This window comes from Cicer arietinum, chromosome 7 (assembly GCF_000331145.2).
Source record: "Cicer arietinum cultivar CDC Frontier isolate Library 1 chromosome 7, Cicar.CDCFrontier_v2.0, whole genome shotgun sequence".
NCBI lineage: Eukaryota > Viridiplantae > Streptophyta > Magnoliopsida > Fabales > Fabaceae > Cicer > Cicer arietinum.
The window spans coordinates 15,495,448-15,511,577 of NC_021166.2; the positions used below are offsets into that span (position 1 = coordinate 15,495,448).

Genomic DNA, 16,130 nt, shown 5'->3' on the forward strand with positions numbered 1-16,130 from the left:
CCGTTCTTATTCACGGTCTTGATGATGAAGTTCGCGTGGAAACATGGCTCTGTTTTTCTCTTTTGAAACTTTTGATCTGCGACCCTCATTGCCCTAGCCGCCGCTCTGGTTTTTGCCTATGCCTTGTTTCAATTTAGGGTTTGTTTTACAAATCAGTTTTCTGAAGGTATTGGGCCACGGTTATTTGCAGCCCATTTACGTTTTTTTGTGGTCTAACCTTTTTTTTAGTTTGATCATTGCCTTTTATTTTAAAATATACATGCTTGAATATTTAATCAATTTCTAATATAAAAAATAATTATTATTTTTTTATCTCTTTTTATTTTTTTTAGATATGACATTTTTTTTTTGGAGATATTAATATAAGTTGTTTTTTTTTACTTTGAAATTTAATTTTAAATAATAAAATTTCTTAAGAGTATTAAACTAGATGTGACATCTTGTTTTTTTTTACTCTTTGAGTTTTGAGACACGAGTTGTACAACTCGATCGTCTTAAAACTCATATTTTAAGATAATTATCTAAATCAAACATCTTTTAATCTTTGAGTTATTAGAACACAAGTTGTGACAATTTGGTGGTTCTAAATCTCATCTTTTTAAATAAATTAATAAATTATAAATTATAAACCAATTAAAAATTAAAAATTATTAAAAAGTTAACTAAAAATAACATTTTTTAATCCCGGAGTTACATAATACAAATTATATATTTTAGTAGCTCTAAAATTTGTTTTTATAAATAAATAGATCTAAAATCAAACTTTTTTAAATTTAATTAATTAGATGTGTTTATTTTAATTTTGGAGTTGTTAAGACACAAGTTAAACATTTTATTGGTTTTAAAACTCAATTTAAAAATAAAAATTTCTTAAAAGGATTAAAATTAGATGTGACATCTTTTTTTTTACTCCTTGAGTTTTGAGACACGAGTTGTACAATTCGATCGTCTTAAAACTCATATTTTAAAATAATTATTCAAATCAAACAAGTTTTTTTTATGTTTGTCAAAATTAACTTTTTTAAGTAACAAAATACAATTTATTTAAAAGCAATCAACGCATTCACATTTTTTATCAAGAACTACGTATCTTTGATTTCTCCATCGCACCGGGAGATACGTAGGAGCAAAATTACACTCTTGTCAAGCACGTTAATAAAAACTTTCTTTTTTTGTTCTACTACTTTTAACACACTTTTATCTCAAAAAATCACATTTATAAAAACATTTTATAAATATATATTTAAGTTGATATAATTTTGCACAATTAATTGAAGGTAACCGTATTTTAACGGATGTCATAGGGTGCTAATACCTTCTCTACGCATAATCGACTCCCGAACTCAAAATCTGGTTTCAAAGACCATTTTTACATTTTTTAGGGTTTTCCAATATTTTCCCTATTTTAAAATAAATTTTGGTGGCGACTCCATTGAATTCGATGAAAACTCGAAATTTTAGGCCGCGACACAGCTCTACTTCTTGCGTCAGCCCAAAACACATTAATTCCTTACGTGAAAATCATCATCCAAATCTATGTCATAGAAAAAATCTGAATTTTGTTCCCTCATTTGGCAAAAATAGCTTATCAAGGCTTTTCCATCACCTTCTTTTCCTATTGCGCGTCGTTCCTTGTTAACATAATTCCTCACGTCTCTTTCACAAAATGGTACGTTTTCATGTCCTCCTGCATCTTTAACAAGAGATTGAAATGTCTTGTTGATCCTCACTCCTGCATCATCATTGATTTGTATTGTTCTCTTTACATGCAAATTCATTTTCTTGTTAGCTTTTAACAATCTTGCCTTTGTAGGACTCGTCTCGTGAGTATGACCAGGTTCAAATTTTGTAATGTACCATAATCCATCTTTATCCAACTTAATAACAATCTTGGCAGGACAATTATTTACCTTAGTTGGAAGTGTTTTTAACGTACCGAAATTTTTGACACTTTAGACCCCTCTCTTGAGCATGATAAAATTAAGTAGCAGGGCTCCCCATCTTGCCATTTTCTTGAAGATCTAATCTTCCACCCAAAACCCTTTCTCGAAGCATACTTTTCATAAAATGATTTGACTTCTTCTAAGCAAGAAAAACACATCCCTGTTGCAGGCTCCCAACAACATACGTTGTCATCATCATCAAGGTTGTCAACCCTGATACCTTCATCTTCAATAGTACCACAATCCATGAAGTTTCAATTGATAGTGCAAATGTCACACAAAAACTACAAAAAATAATTCAATCTGATCATTAACCACCTATGGTACTTCATTAACCAATAATGTTTACACTATTAACCAGAAACAAAAAATTAGAAAGACCCAGAATTTAATCACTACTAATCACATAATATGAAACTTAACATTTCAAATTTGATTAACATCATTGATTAAAAGTGATGAAACTTACTATTTAGATAAAAATAATTAATATGATTGATTAATAGTTCATATCTCTAATTCTTAGACAAAAATAAGTCATTAACCACCTAGGGTACTTCATTAACCAATAATGCTTATATTATTAACCAGAAGCAGAAAACGTGTATGAATCAAAAAAAATAAAAAATCTTATCTAAGCAAAACAATGTACCAAGTTACCTTGCAAGTGAGGAGATGAAGTTGCTCAAGTTACTTCATAAAATTTTTGATTAAATCTGTAAATAAAAGGAAAAAGGAGGAAATGGAAGAAAAGGAAGATGAATGTGTTTAGTTTTGGAGAGGAAGACAAAAAAAATCTGAAAAAAGAGAGACAAAAAAGAGAAAGTAAAAAAAGGGGGGAAAGTAAAAAAAGAAGGGGGGGAAAGTAAAAAAAGGAGAGAAATTTAATGAAGAGAGAGATTATGTAAGACCACAAGGAGTTGTGTTTGTATTTGTGTTTAATAGTGTGTTCCAATATCATTCCTCATATGCTTATATATTGGCGTCGATGTTAGTTGAACACGTCAAAAGAAATTAAAAATGAATTATTTTTAGTAGCTTTCACATCTATATTATCGGTGCGGTGTGGGCTCTGATTCAACGCAAGAGAAGAAAAACAAACAAGAGTGAAAGAAGAAGGAAAAACAAGAAACAAGAATTAAAGTAGCAGAGGTACATCAAATGTTTGTGTAAACACTATCACAATTGGATAAAAAGTTACTGTTATGGTAAATATATCTTAAAAGCTATGTTAATATAAAATAATTTGATTGTTTTATTAAGATACGTTACAATTAACGACACTATTTTTGATATTATTTAATAATTTTATATTAATAAAAAGTATTATTGTGAGAGTCATGTATTGAGATTAAATACACGACAAAAATATTGTAGAAAAGAAGTCTATCTTTCACTTTCATTTTTTAGTCATAATTTAATACTCACCTTTTAATTTTGTTTGAATTGTTTTATTATTATAATATATTAAAATAAATACTACAATTCTATCGACAACAGCTCCTTTATATATACGTTATATATATTAAAATTTCAAATCACCCTATTTCTTTTATATTTTGCTTCCATTATATTTTGTTTCACCGATATGTAATGTAAAACAAACTATTTTAGTTGTCCATTCAAATATAATTATTTTATATATTTAATAACTTTAACTTTAATCAATACATTTAAAGACTATGATCACTTATATATCAAACTTTTTATTTAAATAACTCATACAAAAAAGAATAATACTCACTATCTTCAATGCATTGTTTTTCACACATAAAGATTCATCCGTTGATTTTCAATCATCCTCTTGTATTTAGTTCAAGTCACTTACTAATAGATAAAAATATTATGAAATGCAACAAAGTCATACCCATTTCAACATGTGGCACATTCTTAGTCCACAAATGTTTCAATAACATTGTTCCTCTTGTCCTTATTGAAGACCATATATAGGAAGTGATCGTATATTTCTAAGCTATTGAGTGCGCCTTTCGTAGCATTTTTTTGTTTTGTTTTTTATAATTAAAAAAACACATATTATAATCAAAACAAAATAAAGATGAAGAATACTAAAGATATTTGTTTGAAAATGAATAACTTCTAATCATTTTACTACTTGATATTTCCTATGTCTTAAATAAAAATAAATTCTTCTTGCCTATATGCATCAACTATATTTGCATACGTGTAGAATTATTGTAATATTTTGAATATTATTATAAATATTATTTTTAATAAACTACTACACATGAATAAAAGGTACAATACATACTATGACACACATTCTCATTTAATACAAATTTGGATTGACAAAATTAGGGAGCTACATAAATTTTAACAAATACTACTCTTTAAAGGTTAAGTAAATTTACCATCAAATTTTCTTTACTAAAATATCTCCACCTTTACGTACTTATATTTATTAATTTGAATACTATTGAATTTGAAATGTGTAAATCAGTCAAAGATGATGGATACATTGTTGCACAAGGGATGAGGGCTGTGGTCGAACCTTTGCTAGTTAGCCACTTTGGTGAAGCCATCATTGAAGAGGTTTTTAATCATTACCAAGAAATCTTAATTGATCAAATGTCGAAGGAGATAACTAAGATCATCTTTGTTACTATATCATTAACTAAAAAAACCATAAGCAAAACTTGCATTTTGAGTTCATATTTGTGGTTTTTATTCAAAATGTATTTTCAAAGTTATCATGGGGATGATTTGTTTTATGTGCCTGGCTAGTAACGTAAGAAACTATTGTTGGAATTAATTCAATAATTGATCATATAACACATACTTTTTATCATATACTATATTGAAAATTGAACGGTTAAATAAGCATGATATTAATATCAAGTACAAACATAAAATATTGATATATGTTGATTTATAAAATATATTAAAAATACTTAAACTTATGTGTTGATTGTCTATCAACAATCGTCGAATGTAATCCTAAAACATATAAAAAGAAAGACAAATGACAAAGTGTTGTTGGTTTGTGATTCTTTTTTAACCTAAATTTCTTATTATCTCATCGTATTTTTTCATTCGAGTTTTTATATGCACTAACTCAAAGAAAACAATATAAAATAACACCCCACACCCTCCTTCCTAGTTGTGTCTAACTATGTTCTTACTTTTTTCACGCATTCTTCTAGATTGAGTTGTCAATTTCAGAAGGAAAAAAAAAAAAGCCATTTTATCTCTCCCTTCCTTGTTAACAAAACAATTCCATGACAATATCTTAACTTGAAAAAAGGTATTTTGATTGATATGGAAAATATTTATATATGATCTAGAAATAAATTTTTGACATAATTGCAATTTTGATCCTCATATTAATTCATTTGATTGATATCTTAAACTCATTTGACATTGATAATGTGGACCTAGCACAGGCTTGTGGTGCATGGATAGTTGGATTCAATGCCAAGAGTCCACCTATTTCGCTTAGCCAAGCAACAATTCATGCTAGTATCAAGGTAGATGTGCAAGCAGAAGTGCTGAATATATTTGAAGTGAAAGGGAACAAATCTAAGAGATTTGATGTGAAAATAGCCGGTTTGAAGGTTGTTGATGGTTTTGTGAACATATCAGCAAAACACATGAAATTGTGCTATAGGTGTGGTGAAGTATAACATTTTACCCGAGAATGCGTCAAACATCCAAGTGTTCATGGAAGGAGCAATCACATAGAAATAAAGTTTCATTTCCTAAGAGATAAAATGATGAAAGACAAGATAAAGATAGAGCATTGCAGTATCAATGATCAAAAGGCTGACATCCTAATTAAAATCTTGAAGAGGGTGAAGTTCAAAGAGACGAGGAACAATCTTGGATTAACATCAATTGAATCACTTTAAATTAAGAGGCATGTTAAATGTAATTAAAAGTGTTTGTAGATAGTTAAGAAAATTAGAATACAATTAGAAGTAGTTATAAGAAGGTTAAAATTCTGTTTTGAGTACTCAAAATAGATATAAAATATGTATTACGGATATAAAATATGTATAACGGAGAACATTCTCCGGATGCAGTTAATCAATCTTCGTTTTCATAACATTATGTTTTTTCTCTCTTCTTCTCAATTCCAATTTTTCTCAAATATACAACTTGTTCTAACATAGAATAGGATCGAATTCTCTTTGTATGAGTTAGATTGACGATTGAGATCGTTTAACATCAATAAAATTAATTGTGCGATCTGAATTATTCATTTTGAAATTATTAATTGAGATTAACTAAATACAGTTATTACTTTTATTATAATAAAATACGTAAAAGCATAGAAATTTTAAACTACAACACCCAATACTAAGTGAATTATTGCGTTGAGATCGAGTGTCACTTTGGCAAAGAGTTGACTCACCATTAATATTTCACATGCTGTAGCCAGTATAATTGTAAAATCAGACTGATACATATCTATACAAATATGGGCAAAGCATATGGCAACTGCTATAAGAGATGGGAATAGACCCGAACAATTAATGGACCTATGGGGTCAGATATTTAGAAACATTTATTGGGTTTTTAGGCAACAAAAATCTTTTAACTTATCATATTTTTTAAAAATAAATATGAATAATATTTTATTATTATTATTATTATTATTATTATTATTATTATTATTATTATTATTATTATTATTATTATTATACATTAAATTTTAACTTTTGTTTGTTAAATTATAACTTTACTAATTTTTAATAATTTAATTATATTAGTTTTTGATATATTTAAATATAAAGTTAATAAATTTTTAATCTCTATAAAACTAAAACGTTTTGTTTTTAATCTTATAAAAAATTTCTTAACATTTTAGTTAATATAAATTTCCAATTTTCATTTTTGATCCTATTTTTAAGTTAATTCATGCAGACCCCTATAATTTTTGAATAATTTTGTACATGCATGTTCAAATATTATAAGAATTCCCTATGCAAAAAATTTAAAATTTGTAAGCACCAAACAATTAAAAACTGACATTTAGTTTATTTTTTATTAAAATATTTTAAGTTTTTGTGAAAAATGTGTTTATGATGTCCTAAAGATGAATGTAAAAAATCATTACAAAGAAAAAAGTACACACGAAGTACTAAAAATCAGAGATCAAAATTCGAAATGAAATTTTTTTAAAGACTAAAATGTGGAGAAATTTTTATAAAAATTAAAAATAAATTATTAAAATTTCAGATTGACTAAAAATTTATTTGACTCCTAAATATATTATTATTATTATTATAAAATAGAATTCAAGTATAATATCATATAAAACTAAATTATTTAAAATATATTAAAATCTAAAAGATATTATTAATATATTAATTTATCAATGTATTTAAATATATGTTTCATATTAAGTTGTTAGACTAACTCATCATATCAAACTTTTATAAAAAATCAACATATTAAAAAAAAAAATCAGATTCACATTAAAAAATAAATCTATGTCAGACTACTAAAATATAATTTTTTTTTAGAAAAAATCTTGGAAATCCCCACCCTACATGTGCTTAAGCATTTATGACATCCAATGAATTTATAATGATAACAACCGCCTTACGGCACTAAAACACATGATAGTATTTCCCTTATAATAATGATAACAAAAACTTGTTACCACGTGATTAACATATAAACATTTGATTATATATGGTGGTATATGGGATCTACCTAAGCACACATAAACAAAACGCTGAAAAGAGATAAAAGAAACAAGAATGGAAGTAGCCCAAATACTGCACATGAATGGAGGTGTTGGAGATGCAAGCTATGCAAACAACTCCTTATTTCAGGTATATACATAATAATTACATTAAACAATCAAAATGTGAACCATATATATATGTGTACTAATTGTTTTGAATTTTATTATGTCATATGGATTGTATACACTTATAGCGGAAAGTGATTTCTTTGACAAAGTCCATTAGAGATGAAGCCATAATAAGTCTCTATCGCAATACACTCTCTAGAAGCTTGAGGATTGCAGATTTGGGTTGCTCTTCTGGACCAAATGCTTTGTTGGCGGTGTCAGAAATTATCATTGCCGTGGAAATGTTTTGTCGGAAATTTAATCATAAATCTCCCGAATACAATGTATTTTTGAACGATTTACCCGGAAACGATTTCAATAATTTATTTAAGTCCCTCGAAAGTTTCAAAGCTAAGCTATGTGATGAATTTGAAACTGAAATGGGTTTATCCTACTTTTATGGAGTTCCAGGTTCTTTTTATGGCAAGATATTTTCTAATCAAAGCATGCATTTTGTTCATTCCTCTTGTAGCCTTCATTGGTTATCTAAGGTTTATATATTTTCTTCTATATTTCATACTTCCATCTTCCTTTAATTAATTATTTTTTATAGTACAAATTAAAGCATTTACATATAATATGACAGAATATAATGATTTTTCATTGGTGGTTTATTAGGTCCCAAACGGTGTAGACAATAATAAGAGCAACATTTACATAGCTAGCACAAGCCCATCAAATGTCTATAGGGCTTACTACAAACAATTTCAGAGAGATTTCTCTATTTTTCTTAATTGTCGTGCAGAGGAACTAGTTGAAGGAGGTCGTATGGTTCTAACACTATTAGGAAGAAAAAGCGATGATCCATCTAGCAAAGAGTGTTGTTATATTTTAGAACTTCTAGCTATGGTTCTTAATGATATGGTTTTGCAGGTAGACTATAAAGTTCAATATTTAATTTGTTGTGTCGGTATTTCTTTTTCTTGATTGAATAATTTGTGTTAGTATTGCTACGAGTTACCACTTGAATCAATATAAGAAATTTGAACATTTAACTTCAACCGTTGTTGTCATAAGCTTGCATTAAATAATTAAACTATTGATCCCTTTAATTGGCTTAATTGAAAATGATAAACAAAGAAGACAAATTCAAAATTTGTTGATTTTCTCTACCTCTCTATCTTCACAAACGGGTCTCTTTAAATTTCTCACACAAATGTAACATTTTTCTTGTAGTGAAAATTGATGTTTACATTAATATATTTATATAAGAGCATAAACAAAGGAAAAAATATCAATCAATTGTATGTGTATGTGGACACTTTTATAATTGGATGAAAAATTACTATCGGATTGATCATATATATGTAATTTTTTATGTTAATATAAAATCATATGATTTTTTTTATTGAAATACATGAACATTTATGTGTTACATATTTTAGTTAACGACACTAATAGTAATATTACCCAAAGAATTGTTTAACACTCGTAATAGTGCTATCTTGACGAGTTTAAAATTTAAAATAAATTGTTTTGATGTTTATTATAGGGAATTATAAATGAAGATCAACTAAATACTTTCAACGTCCCTTGGTATACTCCATCTCCATCAGAAGTGAAATCGCAAGTTCTTCATGAAGGATCATTTTCCATTGATCGATTGGAGGTGTTTGAAGTGTATTGGAATGGTTTTAATTTGAATGCTATTGAATTTGAAATGTGTAAATCAGTCAAAGATGATGGATACATTGTTGCACAAAGTATGAGGGCTTTGTTGGAACCATTGCTAGTTAGCCACTTTGGTGAAGCCATTATCGAAGAGGTTTTTAATCGCTACCAAGAAATCTTAATTGATCGAATGTCGAAGGATATATCAAAGTTCATCTATGTTACTTTATCATTGACTAGAAAACCATAAGCAAGTACAATTTGCATTTTGGGTTTGTAATTGTGGTTTCTTACAAAATATTTTTCAAAGTTGTCATGGGGATGATTTGTTTTATGTGTGTGGTTAGTAATGTAAGAAGTTGCTGAGATGGGGATAATTTTGGGTTCTGTAATATTTCCATTTCCATCAAGGACAATTCTATTCATCCATAGCTGAATACTGTTAAATAGTTTATGGTAAGGGATTCAACCTCTATTTCCCATATTAATATAAATATTTTTCACTCCGACTTGCTTATTTTACTGTGTTCTCATTACCATTTTGCCGAAGATATTAGATTAGACATTTAAAAGCACTTTTATTTCACAGCGACACCAATGGAGGGTAATCATGTGATTTCTCACCAAATTACGACTCTCAACTGAATTATTATTACTACTCATTAAATATCATTAAGTAAACTACTAACTAAAGGTTTCATTCCCTCTTTTACTTTTCATCCATCCAACAAAATTTACATGGCACTCAACACCGCCAACTCCACCACCACCACTCTTCGCGTTTTCTGCGTCGGGACCCTAGACACCAAACTTCACGAACTCCGTTTCCTCTCCGATTCACTTCACTCCAATCTCAATCGCTTCTACAATCACATTTCCCCCAAACTAGAGATCATCGTGCTTGATGTTTCCACCGGTCCAAACCAACCACAACCTTCACCAGATTTCAAATTCGTTTCCAGAAACGATGTTATCTCTTGCAACGATACCGTTTCAAATGAATCCACGCTTCTTCCACAAGATAGAGGCAAAGCCGTTTCCGTTATGAGCCAAGCGCTGGAGCAATTCTTGCTGAAATCTAACTCCGATAAGTGTGTCGCCGGAGTTATCGGCGTCGGCGGCAGTGGAGGTACGTCGTTGTTGTCATCTCCATTCAGGTCTCTTCCACTCGGGATCCCTAAGCTTATTGTTTCAACCGTTGCTAGTGGCCAAACGGAACCTTACGTTGGAACTTCCGATTTGGTATTGTTTCCGTCTATTGTTGACGTTGCCGGCGTTAATAGTGTTAGCAGGGTGGTTTTGTCCAATGCTGCTGCTGCTTTCGCTGGGATGGTTGTTGGAAGGGTTCGGAGTTTGAGTGATTCTTCTCAAGTTTATGATAAGCCTACTGTTGGTATAACTATGTTTGGGGTTACTACTCCTTGTGTTGATGCTGTTAGAGATAGGTTGCATCGAGAAGGTTATGAGAGTTTGGTTTTTCATGCCACTGGGGTTGGTGGCAGGGCTATGGAGAATTTGATTAGAGAAGGATTTATACAGGTAATTGGTAATTGATAAGTTTATATGCATTCGACAGTCTAATTTTAGTTGATAGTGATATGTTTTTGGTGTGTTTTGTTTAAAGCATTGGAGATTTGCAGCTGCTTTGGAAGATTAGCATATGAAGTTGGTTTGTCTTTTTTAAATTTAGAATCTCACTTATTAGTACTGTCTTTTCTTTTTTAATATTATCGCAAATTTGAGTAGCATGGTCAAAGCCTTTTTTATTTTTTGAGGAAAAGGTCAAGGCCTATGATATTAAACATACATGGATATTCTTTCTTGAATGGCTTGCTTTTTAAAATATCCTTTTACTTGGTACCATTGCACCTTATGGATGTGAATGTGAGATTTTGGGCTTGCTTTATGTACATTGACAGAAATGGTCGTTGCTCTAACTGCATGACTGTCTAGGCTAAACCACTGAGCCTGACCCTTCAGAGAACATTAAATTTACATAGATCACAAATTTCTTTTTTACTTTCATGGTTGCCAACACTTATTCAGATTATTTTAGATTTGTGTTTACAAAGGCTATTTTGGGAAAGCAGACACTTAACTTGGATGAGCTTTGTGGAGTTGCTTGTATTCTGTTTGTTTCGATTCAGATTCTTCTTTATGCATTCCTACCTCTATTTGTATTTTTTATACATATGCCTTTCTTCTATTTTGCTTAGGGTGTTTTGGACATCACAACAACAGAGGTAGCAGACTACATAGTTGGAGGCGTAATGGCTTGTGACAGTTCTCGCTTTGATGTGATAATAGAGAAGAAAATTCCCCTGGTCCTGAGTGTGGGAGCATTAGACATGGTTAACTTTGGAGCAAAAGATACCATACCACAGAATTTCCAGCAGAGAAATATATATGAACACAATAAGCAGGTGACTAGGTGATGGCTACACTACATGACTAAGGTGTTCTGTTTTGTTTTTGCTTGAAAACTACTCATATCTGCCATGATTACTATATCACTTTTATTACCCATATTGATCATATATTTCCCTCTATCCCACGACTTTGACCAAAGCAAGATATATCAGTGATGTTATATTGGACTAATCAAAATGCATTTTATAATTCACTGGAATTAAAAATGTTTGACTTGTTGAAATGGCTGATTTTCCAAAGCAAGATTTATCAGTGATGTTATATTGGACTACTCAAAATGCATTTTATAATTCACTGGAATTAAAAATGTTTGACTTGTTGAAATGGCTGATTTTGTCGTGCTAATATAATAAATCAATTGATTCTCTTTCCAGGTTTCACTCATGCGAACAACAGTGGATGAGAACAGAAAATTTGCTGATTTCATAGCAAATAAACTGAACAGTTCATCTTCTAAGATTTGTGTTTGCCTTCCAGAAAAAGGTATATCTGCTTTAGATGCACCAGGTAAGCCTTTTTATGATCCAGAGGCAACTGATACTCTTCTTCACGAATTACAAAGGCTTATTCAGACTGATGATAATCGACAGGTATTTGTGAACTGTAAAGTTCAATTTTGCTTGGGTTTTATTTTACTTGTTGCTAGGAAGACATTTTAAGGTCAAAAGTTTTGTATTGCGCAGGTAAAGGTGTATCCCCATCATATTAATGACCTTGAATTTGCAAATGCACTAGTTGATGCTTTTTTAGTGGTTAATGAGCAAACTGGTAAAGATTCTACTCATCCACCAGTAGCCATTCATGAGTCTGTTGAACACTTCCATGAGGATTCTGTTTCAAATACATCAAGCTTTGGGACCATTGTCTATACACCTAGAGAATTCCCAGATGCAAAACCAGGTTCTCATTTCATTTAGATTTGCATCATGCTTTACTTATTCAAAATATTTTGTTAATGACAATTCTAGATGTGAATAAATATTGATTTTCTAGTGATTTGGCTGTTAAATAATATGCATATTCTTTTTCCAGGTTTCCAACAATGGCTACCACTTTGCAATGAATAGTTGTTTTCTTTTTCCTCATTATTCATGTTCATTTTTCCGTGAAATTTAATTAGTGTCGGGATGTTCGCCTGAAAAAATATTTACTCGATGCCAATAGCTTCTTTTTGTGTTAAACTTGTGTTAAATTTGGAAGAAATAATTGGCCTTTTGTCTAACTTTGTAAGTACCGCTTTCATTTCTGCTGGCAGAAACTTTGGAGAAAACACAGCTAATATTGCAGCAATTTAAATATCAAATAGATAAAGGAATTCCTATAATAGGAGCTGGTGCTGGGACTGGTATATCTGCCAAGTTTGAAGAAGCTGGAGGAGTTGATTTAATAGTATTGTACAACTCAGGGCGCTTCCGGATGGCTGGGAGAGGTTCATTAGCAGGGTTGTTACCATTTGCTGATGCTAATGCTGTTGTGCTTGACATGGCCAATGAAGTTTTGCCAGTACACATATTTTTTCTATACTTTTGTTCTTAGAGACTGAAAATATTGTCCAACTGCTAATTTCTGTTCAAGTATTGTTCACTTCAAGTAGCTAATTCTTCAGATGCTTCTTAATTTGAATTTTGAACATACACAATTTCAAGATTATTGTTAAATATAGGTGATAAGTTGGACAAACTAAACAATTAAATGTTGTCAAGTTTGAATGGAATTGTGGAAAAATATTTAGAAATAAAAACTGGACATCACTGTGGGAGAGAGTGTTGAAGGAGGAAGATGTTAGGAGGGACTGTGGGCTGTTGGGGGTAAAGGTCCAATGGTAAAGCAGAAAGCACTTCGTGTCTGGATCATCACAAACACTATTTTACTGGCAATAATAAATTCTTAGAGCATCTCTAATGGTAAAACCCATTTTGGGTTTCTAAATTACTTTTAGTGGGTCCTACAATGCCAAATAAAATTTCAAAACTGCAACAAATTTTCACTATGATGGCAGATTCCTTGAGAACTTTAAATGGGTCCCACAATTGAACTCTTAAGATTTAAGAACTGGTTCTTATAGAAGATCCGTTCTTATATGACAGTCTCCAATGGCGCGCGAAAGAACTGGTTATTGCATGACCACCTAAGTACCTGCATTGGAGATTTTGTTGTTTGATTTCGTTGGTTCTCAGTCATATTACAACATTATTGATGTTAAAATAAATTTTCATTAATTGGCCTGGAAGTTAAGGTTAGAAATATGCTCTAAGGCTGTTCATGTGACTTCATTTAGTAGTCTAAGCTTTTGGGATAGTTGGTTCATGACAATTAAGAACGTGATACTGAATACTAATTCTTGAGCTCATTTGCCGCTAGCTATAATAAATTATTCACCATCGATAATTATCTTGGGTAATAATTTGGAAATAATATGTCATAGTAATTCCTTGTCAAGGTAGCAATGAACCTCTTTATCTTTCAGTCTGTCTTACATACTGATCTTTGGTTTTCACTTTTCAGGTGGTAAAGAAGGTACCAGTTCTTGCTGGTGTATGTGCAACAGATCCCTTCCGTCGAATGGATCACTTCCTTAAACAGGTGGAGTCTACTGGATTCTCTGGGGTACAAAATTTTCCAACTGTTGGGTTGTATGATGGTAATTTTAGGCAAAATCTTGAAGAAACAGGAATGGGATACAGGTAGGTGTTATGGGAAGATTTCTCAATACAGCAACCACATAAGTTGGATTACACCTCTGACGACTTTGATTCATTTTCATATTAAATCAACAGCTTGGAAGTTGAGATGATCCAAAAAGCCCATCAAATGGGTCTCTTGACAACTCCATATGCATTCAATCAACATGAAGCTACTGAAATGGCTAAAGTTGGTGCCGATATTATAGTAGCCCATATGGGTCTAACCACAACAGGCTCCATAGGGGCAAAAACAGCTGTTTCACTTGAGGAAAGTGTTGTTCTTGTTCAAGCTATTGCAGATGCAACACATAGGATAAATCCTAGTGCTATTGTGCTGTGCCATGGAGGTATGTACATCCCCTCGAAATATTTTTGTTTGTGTGTTAATGTATTTTGATAGATTAAATAGTAAATTTTGTGTTCTCCTTCCAGTTGTTAAATTCTAGGTCTAGTGACAGAGTTTAGAATGTTTTTCATCAAATAACTGGAAGTCTGAAAAAAGATATCTTCCTAGACATTAAGTTTGAGCTGTCCACATGGAATGCTTCTATTGTATTGAGTTTTTTTGGCTTAAATTGTTGCCTTAAATTTTAGATGGGCCCACACTGAAAACTATGAGATGAAAAAGGGGGAAAGAAAAAGGCCAGTTTATAGGATTTGAAGTTGGCCCTAAGTGAGGAAATGAGAAGGGACACACTTGATGTATCATTGGAATGCTGGCTCTAAAATAGAGCAATAATGGAAGGGTTTTGATAAAAAGGAATTAGAAGGCTTTGAGCCAAAAAACAGAAAGTAGACATTAGGCTGTAATGTCTGTTCAGAGTGAGGTATGGTAAATTACTATACCTCACTCTGAACAGACATTTCAGTCAAAAATGCCAAATCCAGTGGGGAATTTTTATGGAATTGTCTTGGATGATTTTTCATTGAGAGTTATTACTTGAGTGTGCTTTGGGTGAGAGATCCATTTAGAGTGACAATTGTATGTATTAATGGTAAATGATATTGTTGCCATGGATGCAAAAGTGTCTGAACCTCGTTAAGTTATTGTGTTTGTTCTTGGTGTGCTTAGTTCCCAGTTTGCTGGGAATTTTTCCTAACTTCTTTTGGCTGTTTGCAAGGCTGAGTCGTGATGTAGTTATTGAACCTTACTGCTTTCACTGTTCTAAATGTATAAATATAGTGGTCTATATCTGTCAACTTCTAGTCCCAGTTGAGAATAATATACTGGAATATGCAGGTCCGATTTCTGGTCCGGAAGAGGCAGAATTTATATTGAAGAGAACCAAGGGAGTCCATGGTTTTTATGGGGCTTCAAGCATGGAAAGACTACCTGTGGAACAGGCTATCACAAGTACAGTCAAACAATACAAGTCCATTTCTATTCATTGAGGTTCAATATGTATGTACTTTAATCATGTCAGTGTTCTGTACGCTACATTGCTAATAATGGCTGCTTGTCACTTTTTGATACCTACCAAATTTGTGAAGGTGAAGAATCTAGTATTAAATGATGCAAATTTTCTTAATAATGGAGCAAATGCAAGGGTGATGTTTAAAAAAGTGCGAGTGATGGTTTATGTAACAAATCATAGTTTACCATCTATGACTAACCCAGTTATCAACTCTGCTTTTTACTGT

At 31.2% G+C, this 16,130-nt stretch overlaps 2 protein-coding genes across 2 annotated transcripts; both read left to right on the forward strand.

Annotated features, from left to right (window-relative positions):
- The first annotated feature begins 7,565 nt into the window (after positions 1 to 7,565).
- Positions 7,566 to 9,881, forward strand: LOC101502803 (S-adenosyl-L-methionine:benzoic acid/salicylic acid carboxyl methyltransferase 3-like). Its single transcript, XM_004509245.4, has 4 exons — positions 7,566 to 7,744; positions 7,851 to 8,255; positions 8,383 to 8,637; positions 9,257 to 9,881. Exons 1-4 carry the CDS (start codon positions 7,670 to 7,672, stop codon positions 9,623 to 9,625), a joined length of 1,104 nt encoding a protein of 367 aa, XP_004509302.1. The 5' UTR covers positions 7,566 to 7,669; the 3' UTR covers positions 9,626 to 9,881.
- Positions 9,882 to 10,001: 120 nt separating this feature from the next.
- Positions 10,002 to 16,021, forward strand: LOC101503122 (toMV susceptible protein tm-1(GCR26)). The gene is made up of 8 exons (XM_027336546.2): positions 10,002 to 10,914; positions 11,592 to 11,798; positions 12,180 to 12,395; positions 12,489 to 12,705; positions 13,061 to 13,308; positions 14,311 to 14,489; positions 14,583 to 14,836; positions 15,730 to 16,021. Exons 1-8 carry the CDS (start codon positions 10,114 to 10,116, stop codon positions 15,879 to 15,881), a joined length of 2,274 nt encoding a protein of 757 aa, XP_027192347.1. The 5' UTR covers positions 10,002 to 10,113; the 3' UTR covers positions 15,882 to 16,021.
- The last annotated feature ends 109 nt before the right edge of the window (positions 16,022 to 16,130 follow it).